General features: G+C 44.3%; 1 protein-coding gene across 1 annotated transcript in view; it reads right to left on the bottom strand.

The window, feature by feature from the left end:
• Positions 1-590: 590 nt before the first annotated feature.
• ATP1A1 (ATPase Na+/K+ transporting subunit alpha 1) overlaps positions 591-11929 on the bottom strand; it is a 31769-nt gene continuing 20430 nt past the window's right edge. Inside the window, exons 12-23 of the mRNA XM_017869807.1 lie at positions 11677-11869; positions 10105-10280; positions 8659-8795; positions 7356-7506; positions 6604-6772; positions 6313-6467; positions 5862-5985; positions 4400-4545; positions 4146-4276; positions 3751-3852; positions 1394-1485; positions 591-949 (exon numbers count right to left, since the gene is read on the bottom strand). Coding sequence (XP_017725296.1) covers positions 921-949; positions 1394-1485; positions 3751-3852; positions 4146-4276; positions 4400-4545; positions 5862-5985; positions 6313-6467; positions 6604-6772; positions 7356-7506; positions 8659-8795; positions 10105-10280; positions 11677-11869 — 1605 coding nt within the window. The 3' untranslated portion in view covers positions 591-920. The remainder of the gene's footprint in view (positions 950-1393; positions 1486-3750; positions 3853-4145; positions 4277-4399; positions 4546-5861; positions 5986-6312; positions 6468-6603; positions 6773-7355; positions 7507-8658; positions 8796-10104; positions 10281-11676; positions 11870-11929) is intronic.

The following is an 11929-nucleotide window of genomic DNA, read 5'->3' as shown; positions in this document are numbered from 1 at the left end:
AAATTAGGAACACATTATATGGAAGGAAGGGAACCACTTCTCAGCACACATGCCCAGGCAGACTGTGTGGGATAGATTTCTGCTTCTCAGATAAGCCCTGGGCTAGACATACTTGAGATGTGGTGGTGATCTCTGGAGGGAAAGCAGGAAGGCTTCAGGTCTGTTTCAGACTGGAAGAGAAGGGCCTCATCTGCAGTTTATTATACGCTGAGGCTCTGGAAGTCCTTTAGGCAAGGTGCTTTTCCATCAAAAAGCCAGATGCTAAGGCAGCAGGTGGAGTTACAGCCCTATCACCCCAGGCAGCAGCCAGAAAAAATATGTCAGGTAAACTCACCTACTCCAAATAAAAGAGCATGGGCAGAATGCTTCCTCTTAGCCAGTGGTTTCCAAACTTGAATGTAAATCAGAATCACCCGAGGGCTTATTAAGCCACATTGCTGATGCATCTCTGACTCAGTGGGTCTGGGCCCACCTTCCTAGCAAGCAACCAGGTGATGCTGATAAAATGCTGGTCAGGGACTCACATGTTGAAAACCACAGCTCCAGATCACAGACATCTGTACCAAAGAAGCGACGAGGGCACAGACAAATTCCATTGTAATAGCCATCTTTATTTGTAAAAATCCAGATATAAAATGTATTCTTTCAGTCTTTCCGGGTGTTCCTTTTTTACAAAAACAAAAAGGCACATAAAAACCTTCCCCGCTGTCATTTCCACAGATGGATGGTTTTCAGGCAGCCCTCCCCCCTCCCCCCATAGAGCTACATGCTTCATTCCAGGACGTCTCGCTTCCCCACATGCTGCGGTGCTTTCCTACCAGGGTAGAGTTCCAAACTCCAAGACTGAAGTGCACAAAGAGGGGGTGAATGACGGATGCAGAGTGTGTGGCCTGATGCTCCACAGCGTGCAGGATGGGGGACTAGTAGTAGGTTTCCTTCTCCACCCAGCCTGTGGGTGGCAAAGAGACAGATAAGACACACAACAGTGAATCTTCCACGCTCCAGCATTACAGAGGGAAACGGATGAAAACCAACCTGAGGATGATGGGGGTCGGGTGTGTTCAAATCCAAATTCAACATGGGACCTCAACTGTACTTATTTAAATGTTTTTAGGAATACCAAGTTACCTGGAAAGATGGTTTAGATTTCTGACAAATTTTCACTAAATCATACTTGGTTTGTATTTTAAAGTCTAAAACATGACGAGTCCTCAAACTGTAACTGAGATCTACATTCTGAAGATGTTACTATGGTCAGTTTGCTGGTCCAATCACCTTAGCTAATCAGACTGACCACTGAGGGAGCCCAGACACCTCAAGGGAAACAAAAAGCCAACAGAACTACAGCCCCTCCCGCTTCTCCTCTAACCAAAGTCAGAATGCCCATAATTACCGCCAGGGCGTCGCCTGATGATGAGTTTTCTGACTTCGTCATATACGAAGATGAGAAGGGAGTAGGGGAAGGCACAGAACCACCAGGTAGGTCTGGAAATAGAATGAGGTACCAATTTATATGCACGCGAACACAGTTCAAATAAAGAAAGAGAAATTGCACGTCACCACAGTGACAACGAAATAATCAGTCTGAAAGGAGAAGCCAAGTACAGTCACAGTTAACTACTGAGTCATTAACAGAACAAATAAAAATGTCTTAAAACAGATTGCTGCTCCATGTGCCCAGGGCCTAGAGTCGCAGAGGAAATCAGTCTGCAGACTTTGTAATGGAAAACCTACTCATCTTCAGTTTGGGTTTCATAAGACTTGGTTTATAGGATGAGCAGAATACATTTTCTGTTAAACATCCCAGAGCAACTGAACATTTTTTTCTTTCTTTCATTTCTAAAGTGTTTAAGAAGCTTTTAAGATCATCTGCCTAATATCCCAGCATTTGAAGATAAAGACCTGCCAGTGTGGGTCAAAACCGGTTTATTTATTCCCCAAATTTGATGTCTGACAACAGCATTTGGGATATGCAGCTCTGTATTCTGAGTCCTGGTCCTGGGGACTGAAAAAAGCTGAGCCCAAAGGCTTCCAAGGGGCCCAGAGGCTGAGCCACACAGTCTCCAGCCTGCTAACAGGCTCCAGGCAGCCTCCGTGATCACCAGCTCCCTGCTATGACGTGAGAAAGGCTGTCCCTGGGCAGGACTCTGGTGGTCTCTTCTTCCTGTGTCTGACATGGCAGCTAAGAGAGATGACCTCATTTGACTGAATCACCAAATAACTGAACCACCTTCCAAAAATGGGCAGAACCTGTCAGAACAATCCCTTTGGTGGTGGCAAAAAAAAAAAAAAAAAAAAAAAAAAAAGGAAAAAAAAACCATGGAAGGACCCAGAAGATGGAAATGCCCCCTTTACAGTGTGATTTTCCATCAGCCCTTTTGGAAAGCTCTGTGACCTCTCCCAGCCCCATCTTGATACATAATGGCCCAAGCTGACAGAATTCAATTTGGAGATGCTGGCCCCTGCTGTACACCAGCTTTGTGTAGGGAGCTGGGGATGCACAGAGAAGAAAGACACTGTGGCCCATGCCTGCTAGATTAAAACCTAGCAGGGAGGTGAAATGATAAGCAACAAGTAATGACAGAGAAGAGGTGCAAGTGCACAGGCCCTGGAGGGACAAGCTCTAAGGAAAATGGCCCTGAAGGGACTATCGGGATTGGCAGGGTAGGAGGGAAAAGAAGGAGGGATGTGGGGAGGAAGCATCCTTACCAAATACAAAGGAAGAGGAAGAAAGTCGAATTCACCTAACATGAGCTTGGATGGGTAAGGGGTACAAGATAAAGCTATAAAGACAGGTTGGGACAATGAGACTGACTCTGGATGCCAGTCTCATCTTGCACCACAGACGATGTCTGCACATACCCCACAGAAAGTGAATGAGGCTGATGAGTTCTGGTTACTTTAGGGATAAGATGAGCTGAAGGAAGTGCTGGCAACAGGGGATTGAGAGATGGTCCAGACGGGTGTGAGCAAGGATGGGGACAGCAGGAATTCAAAGGAGACTAATGCTTTAAATCAAAAGCTTCGAAGGAACTTGTAAATGGATCCCACAATCTGTGGCTTTGCACGTTTTAATCAAGTTGCAGCTGCTTAACCTCAATCAGGTATCAGTTACCAGGTATCTCCAAACATAACCAATGTTGCAAAAAGCTAATGGAGTTTGTGATAAACCCTCTGTTTGAAAATTCAACTTTATCTGAAATGCAGAGTCATTCACTGCGTTTGAAGGCCAAAGACTAGCAGTATGTTTCCATTCATCAACTCTACCCATGACTGATCATAAAGTAAAAGGGACCTTAGATCTGCTTCTCCAACCTTCTTTGAGAGCAGAGGATTCAGAGTCCCAGAAAGGTGGAGGACTTGTAATGGGACAGTGACTAAGTAAGCAAATCAAGATTTGAGCGTGGGCGCCTAAGCTCCAGCATACCCCCAGTTGGCCTCTAAAGACAACTGGACTAGAACTGTGGCAGACCTGAGTGCTCAACGTGGTTTGCTGTTCCATGGAGCTAGAGCCTGTGTGGCTTTATCTTACCTTGGGCCAAATCCTAAGCACTAGCTGCTGTCATGGAAGACTCAGGATTTGTTAGTCTGATTTACTGACATGTAAAGCTTTCCCAGTTTTCTGATCCATGGGAATTTTTGTACATACCACTCAAAATTCTGAAAATAACAGCTATTACCACAAATAATGGGGGGACAAGCCACACATACAATTTCATACTTTTTGGAGCTACAAGAGGATCAACTTACTTGAGGGGATACATCCTAAGAGCAACACCCATTCCAGGGCAGTAGGAAAGGAAAGCAGCCAGGGCTGTCTCTTCAAAGAGGCCAAATATCAAGATCTTGTTCCTAAAATCAAAGTGGGGGAGAAAAAGCTTAAAAGATGCAAATAAAGGTTTATCTTTTAATGCTATGCATTAAAATGGCAGATCAACATCTTTATGTATTAGTTGTACTTGACAACTTGGAGGTCAGGTGAAAAAACTAGAAAATTACATTTCTTGCTTCCTAAATTTGCCCTATAAACTAGGGATTCCAGAAACCTGGCTATATGTGTCACATGTTAAGTTTTTGGCAAAGGGTTTACAAATCACCAGTCCCCTTCTTTGAGCCAAGGCCCTGCTATGTCCTTCATTACTCACTTCATCCCCTGCTGGAAGACCGAATTCCTCCTGGTCTTACAAATGACCAAGTCGGCCCACTGCACCACCACGATACTGACGAAGAAGGCTGTGTGGCAGGTGAACTCCACGATTTTCCTCTGCTCATAGGTCTGAAATGCAGAAGGCAGAAGATGAGCTCTGGCTCTTCACCTGCATGGCCGGTGGCAGTGTGGCCTCAGTCTTTTGGGACTTGAGGAGCTCTGACACTGGTCAGGTCAGAGGCGCCCACTCACCCACTGCTGCCCGTAGCTGTCTTCTACATCGTTGATCCAGCGGTCATCCCAGTCCACTCGGAGGCCCAACAGGTGAAGTGGGAGGAAGCCATTCTCAGCCAGAATCACAAAGTAAGTAAAGAAGCCGCCCAGGGCCTGGATCATACCTAAGTTGGAAAAACATCCCAATTACTAGAACCTCACATGCAAGGGTACCTGTATAGCCTTCAGCTGATTACTGCAGCGGGCCTGGGAGAGCACATATGGAGGAGTGTTTCCCACTGGTTGATAAAAGCACAGGGAAGAACTGCCTGGTCACTCACAGGCTATGAGGGATGGGATGGAGGACCCCAGAGGTACACTCCAATCTCAGGGCCCTCTGCTTTTTGAGTCACTTTTTGGAGCTTACACAGAGACACATGTGCCTTGCTCTCAAAATGCCCACCTCTGTTACTTGACCAGCTGCTTCTAAGGGCATGACCCTTAGAGGAAATCCACTTCCCTACTTTTTAATCTCTGACAAATGATAACTTCTTTTCCATCTTTCAAAATTCCTACATGCTGCCATTTTTCTAGCCACTGTGGCACCTTCTGACTCTCCTCTACACCTTCAGGACCCTCCTCCCCTGGCATCCAATTTAACCACACTGCTCCAAGTTCCTCAGGGCAGGGTTTCATCCTATACCACCAGAGACCTAGTCTTCCTTCCTCTCAAAAGTAGGCCTCCTTGGAGAAGGTCAGGATGGGCCACCAGCCAATCACTTTGTTGCCAACAACTGTCTAATGAATCTTTGCCATAATTTCCACAATGTTCTAATCTGTTCTACTTTATCCAAGTGTGCACAGTTATGTGACCCATTAGTCCAGGAGAATAAGGCATTCATGGTGGCTTTACCAGGTTCTCTTGAAAGAACCCTAGGCAGAGGATTTAAAAAAAAATGGCATGCTGATTGCCCACCACCTAGATCACCTGTTAGCTAGTCATGCTCCACTGTGGGGGGAGAAGTTCAGCATAAGGTGGATGGAGGATCACCCTTTGGTGGTGACCTACTAGCCAAACCCTCAAATACATACTTTCTCCAATGCCTAAGTCTCCATCCAAGTGAGTGACAGGTAAGTGTTTTATCTCCAGGGAAAGCAGCCTGTGTGTCAGTATACACAATTCCTCAAAACCATGCCTCATGTTCCGCAAGGCTCAGTGAGGAAGGACATCCTCATTTCTCAGGCAGAGTTGAGACCAGTTCCAAGGTGCTCAGTATAGAAAACCAGTTTCCATAAAAGGTAACTGGGCAAACAGCAACAGATGTATTCTCACATGGAAGACAGTTTACAGAAACTCCACAGGCTCACCCTGTTAGGGCTCATCCTAGACCTGAAAGTCACCCTGGATTTGCAGTCTCTGAAATCAATCACAACCTGAAGAGGACACCATCACCTCAGATGCCTTAGATGTGCCAGCTTCCCACTCCAGGCTGCAGCTTACCAATCTGCCCATAGGCCATGCTGATCAGCCTCTCATTCACAAGTTTGTCTGTTTTGGGATTTCTGGGCTGTCTCTTCATGATGTCACTCTCAGCCTGCTCATAAGCCAGGGAGATGGCAGGAACCTGGGAAGGGGTGGGGAGAAGGAATTTAGTTACTAAAAATAAGGAAGCTAATATGGTGAACCTTTTGTTATAAAATTCTTGCCCTCCCATTTAAAAATCTTTTAGGTGAAGTACACAAAAATAAAGATTCCCATCTGATGTTAACTGTTGCCTTGAAGAGCGGTACTACTGATTCTGTGATGCTGGGATTGGGACACACACTGGATATTGGTCCTGAGAATTTCTTTTCCCAACACCAGCCTCATGGATGCTGGGAGCACAGTGCCAGTGAATGAAGACACAGTTCACACCTCACTACTATTGATCTGTGGCTGTTGCGACACTCACCATGTCAGTGCCCAAGTCAATGCAGAGGATGGTGACAGTCCCCAGTGGTAGTGGAATGTTTGCAATAATAAATATCAGGAAGGGGGTGATCTCGGGAATGTTACTGGTTAAGGTATAAGCAATGGATTTCTTCAAGTTATCAAAGATCAGACGCCCTATGAAGAAGCAAGATACTGTTAGCTTATGAGACAAGCACATTGGACACTGAACATATCCAAGAAATATACAGAAATGCATGTTAATGGGCAGTATCTGAATAAGATCTTGGTGTACACCTTAAACAGCTCTCACCTTCCTCTACTCCAGTCACAATTGAGGCAAAGTTGTCATCCAAAAGAATCATGTCAGCAGCTTGCTTGGACACATCTGAGCCAGCAATCCCCATAGCAACCCCAATGTCTGCTTTCTTCAAAGCTGGAGAGTCATTCACACCATCACCAGTCACAGCCACGATAGCACCCTACCCCAGAAAAGGGAAAATGGGTTAATACCAATCACTGTTTCTAGTGATGGAAATAGTGTGACGCATGCCCCCTCTGAGCACTCATTACAGACACTGCTCCTTTCCTACTGAGACTATTTATGAAGCCTGAGAACAGTCATAGGGAAGTATTCACACAGGCCCTACACCAAATAACAGAACTGACAAGTGACAACAAACATAGCCCCCAGCATTAACAAGGGCCACTCAAAGTAATGACTCTGGTGGGTTGCACTCCAGAAAATCCCATTCCTGTATGCATGCCCAGTAGTCTCCTGACCACTCACATCTCTACTGCAAATACTAGGACTCCATATCAGATGACTCCACGGAGGGGTCAAGCTCTGGGACACAGTGGGACACCTGGACTTTAAAGTCCTTCTGTCACTGCTAAACCATTAACAAGTCACCCTCTCTATGCCTGGGAGCTTCCTACTGGCCTGTTTTATACAGAGTCTAATACAGCGACGTTTACATCCATCAACGTTGCTGTGTTTCCACTGGAACTCCAATCCCTAAAGCCAACAGTGCCTAAAGCAGCCCGATCCTTGTGCTGGCTGACCTGTCTCTGGCAGCCTTCCACAATGATGAGCTTCTGCTGAGGGGAGGTCCTGGCAAACACTATCTCAGTGTGGTACTTCAAAATGTCATCCAGCTGCTCGGAGGTCATGTCCTTTAGATCACTGCCATGCACTACACAGGCCTTGGCATCCCTAGAATTAGGACAGAAGAAAAAAAAAAGTCCCTCATCACATCACCAGCACGTGTCCATCACGTTAAGAGGGGATATTCTTATGCAGATCACTTTGTAAACAAAACAAAGAAGGAATTTTCCCCAGCATGTAAGAGCTATTAAGTGTTCAGTACTTTACAGGTTACAGAGCATTTTCATATATTTTATCTCATTTGAGGCTCATAACAATCTTTGGGGCAGGCCTGTCTGTATTCTTTCCCTACCTTTATAAGACACGCTGAAATATAACCAAGTTTTAGCTGGGTGTGGTGGCTCATGCCTTAATCCCAGCACTTTGGGAGGCTGAGGCGAGCGAATCACTTGAGGTCAGTAGTTCGAGACCAGCTTGGCCAACATGGTGAAACCCCATCTCTCCTAAAAATTTAAAAATTAGCCGGGCGTGTTGGTGGAGGCCTGTAATCCCAGCTACTTGGGAGGCTGAGGCAGGAGAATCACTTGAACTCAGGAGGCGGAGGTTGCAGTGAGCCAAGATCATGACACTGCACTCCAGCCGGGGCGACAGACTGAGACTCCATCAAAGAAAAAAAGAAATACAAGTTTTAGACAGTGGCAGTGCTGATACAAGACCAAACCCTCCTCTAACCCTAAGACAGGGTGAAAGGGCCCTAAACCTTAAAACAAAACCAATTTGCTATTACCTATTTTACTTCATTGCCAAGTGTTTCCTGTGTTTGCCTGAACGACCTAAGTAATTGTCCCTTCCTTATTTTATTTTGTTAGTGTGGACCTGGCAAGTGTCAAGGTGCTAGGTGCTAGGCAGTAGAGCTCAGTGGTTAACAGCATGAAATCAGAAGCTAGACTGCTGAATTTACTACATGACTTCACCAGTTCTGAGGTACTTCAAAAGCCTCTTGAATCCCTAGCTTCCCTGCTCTGCAAATAATAGGTCACCATATCAAGCTCTTAGAACAGTAAATACCATCTAAATGCTAATTATTATGACTTGCTCTTACTTAAAATCCTCCTTAGGAATGACAAGGTTGCTTTCTGGCAGTGCAGGTACATTTCCTACTCAGAGCAAGCCTGGATGCAAACCATTATAGAACCACACTGAAGATTTTAAACCATCACTACTTGCTCAGCAGACTGTGATTTGAGCTTCCTGCCTTACCTGGGGTTCACCTGGCTGACTGGGATGTTGAGGCGGGCAGCAATGTCTTCTACGGTCTCATTGCCTTCTGAGATGATGCCCACACCTTTGGCAATAGCTTTAGCTGTGATTGGATGGTCTCCTGTGACCATGATGACCTGTAATAAACAAGACAATGTGTTGAATGCAACTGCCAAGGAAATGACCTTAAAGTCTTATATCCAGTAGGCAAGAGTAAATACTAAGGATGATTCGGCTTCGACTATCAAAAGGAAAGGAATGCAAATATAAAACTAATAAACATCGATCAGCCAACAATATAAACATATGTATCCACAGAAAGGAAACGCAAAGGCAACACTCAGGTTTTATCTTGGTCCACGATCACTAGCATCCACAATGTCTATTTTTCCTTCTACACAGTCACATAAAAATACTTGAAAATTACTAAACCAGCAAAAAAAAAAAAAAAAAAAAAAAAAGGATAAAAATCTGATGCTGGTGGGACTGTGAAGACACCACATGCTACATGCTATTGGCACAATTTGGAGGAAAAGCAACATGTGACAAGAATTCAAAATTGTTATTATTTTTTGATGCAGTGATTGTACTTAGAATATACTTTAAAAAGCGGTAGTCAGAGTGGTGAGGAAATAACTTCTACAAAGCTTTTCAGGGCAGTATTAATCCTGAAAGCAGGCCGGGTGTGGTGGCTCACGCTTGTAATCCCAGCACTTTGGGAGGCTGCGGTGGGCAGGTCACGTGAGGTCAGGAGTTTGAGACCAGTCTGGCCAACATGGTGAAACCGTATCTTTACTTAAAAATACAAAAATTAGCTGGGCGTGGTGTCGGGTGCCTGTAATTCCAGCTACTTTGGAGGCTGAGGCAGGAGAATTGCTTGAACCTGGGAGGCGGAGGTCGCAGTGAGTCGAGATCGCACTATGACACTCCAGCCTGGGCAACAGACGAGACTCTGTCTTGAAAAGTAAATAAAATAAAATCCTGAGAGTAAAAAACGGAAACAAATCACATACCCAGCAACAGGATTATTAGTGCACTTGAGTAACATTCAGCTACTTAAAAAAAGACGGATACACAGAGGACACCAAACACTCATTAACAAACAGTTAACTGAAAACACAGAAGATATGCCATTCATTGCATAAGGTACATTAATTTAGAATAATGCAATGTTTTAAAACTTCAAGTCTTTTGTTGTTTTTACTTTGCTTACATTTCTTTTTTAAACAACTGCTTTCCAAAAAATTTTTTAATTTCTTGTGTGTTTACACCATCATTTTAATACTATTTGGTCTTTTCTGGGTGCAAGTAAAGCTTTGGAGATGAGAAATTAATATTCCAGGTGAGATAAAACAGTTGGCCATCCGGACCTCAAAGGGCAACATTCACTGAGTAGGGTGTCCCAAGGCAGTAAGAGATGAAGCCAAGGAGGCGCCTGGGCACTACCTTAATTCCAGCACTTCGACATTTGCCCACGGCATCAGGAACGGCCGCCCGTGGAGGGTCAATCATGGAGATGAGCCCAACAAAGCACAGATTATCGATAGGGAAATTCACATCGTCGGTGTCAAACTGGAACCCTTCAGGAAACTGTTCATCTGGCAGAAAGAGGTGGCAGAAACCTGCGAGGAGGACAGGAGCCTTTGAAAATTTCAGTGACGCCAGGCGGTAAGGACAACAGCAGCTTATTCAGCCCGCCTACCTTTCTCTGGAATGTTTACTTTGGAAAATTTTTAGTCTGTATTTTTATAACAGAGTGAGGGTTTTGTTTAACATTTATGAATGACAGAGTCACTGAAAGAAAAAAGCATTTGAAAGAGAGAATCCATCACACCAGGCCTCAGAGGAATTGGAAATTGTTTATTGTGGAGAAGACTGAATTGATAACACTAATTTTGAGCACCAGGATATTAGGGTTCTAGACTTCCCCACTGATGATGACACTAAGTTATTTGGATTTGGCAAATCATGGAATTATGTGCCTCAGCTGCCTTCTCTGGAAACATCAAGGCCATTTAACTGAATGGCCTGCTCTCTTGTTCATTTAACTGAAACATATTACCGAGCACCAATATGGGACATCATACTAGCTACTTTTGAGGATAAGTACAGATCAGATGCATTCTGCCCAAGGGGTTTATCATCTAGTATAGTTAATACAAAAATCAAGATAATGTAAGACATTCCTTTTAATGTTGTATGAGGTTACAACGATCTTTAACGTGCCATGTAGACTCAAAGAAGAGAGACTGCTTCCACTTTGGGGTGGTGGAGGTAGTGAAGTGAAAAATACTTAAGAGAAGATAGCAATCCTTTGGTTCGATAGACACATACGGAAGATACCATGAGTTAGATTTACCCAAGTTAAGAAGAATAGGAAGCATTATATAAATAATGAATGTAGTATCTGTCAAGCTACAAAGTATTATAAATACCACTTCCCCAAATACATTAGACAATGGGTAAAGTGAACTTCTCAGCCTCAGTAGCTGTCAGGGTAGAAAATAATAGATAGCATCTTAGACTAAAAGTTTACCGTTAGTCTAGTTTCTGAGCTGAGCATATAAGTGCTCATGTAAATTCACAGCCATTCCAAGGCAGTCAGGAAATAGTATGTCTAACTTAGACACACTAAGAATTAATTACCTTTAATTTAATTAGGCTTATTATTCATGTCCATAGCAACAAAGGTTAGATAAGAAAGATCCTCTTCCACCATTGTGTTTTTTAAAAAAACAAACAGAACTGACTAGCATGAGACCAAAGGTCTAAGTACAAGTCAGAAGCAAACCATCAGGACGTTGTTTCTCACAGCCCAATACACTGAACATTTCTCCAGCACTTACTGTTTTCAAAATGATAGGGGGCAAATAAACAAGTAGGAGGATTGCCCCTGAAAGACACAGAGGAAGGTCAACAAGACATGGAGGTTCATAGGATCACTTGTTAACTGTCTACCACACTAGGTTACTTGATAGAAACGTGCCCAGGCGCTTTGTTACCATGTTGTCTGCATACCTAGGACTCGTTCTCCGAGGCCCCCCAGCTCCAAATAGGCATTCTGAAAGGCGTCTTTCAGCTCCTCATCCAGGGGCTGCTCCTTGCCGTGGAGGAGGATAGAGCTGCAACGGTCTAGGATCCTTTCTGGGGCACCCTTCATCACCAACAGGTGTCGGGGCTCTGACGTGTTGGGGTTCTTATGAATGGACAACTGTGAAGGATTGTTGAGATATAAACATTGGACGGTTGGATGTGTGGCAGTCCATGGTGG

The sequence above is a fragment of the Rhinopithecus bieti genome, unplaced genomic scaffold (assembly GCF_001698545.2).
Source record: "Rhinopithecus bieti isolate Rb0 unplaced genomic scaffold, ASM169854v2 scaffold_3040, whole genome shotgun sequence".
Taxonomy (NCBI): domain Eukaryota; kingdom Metazoa; phylum Chordata; class Mammalia; order Primates; family Cercopithecidae; genus Rhinopithecus; species Rhinopithecus bieti.
This window is presented reverse-complemented; position numbering and strand designations above follow the sequence as displayed.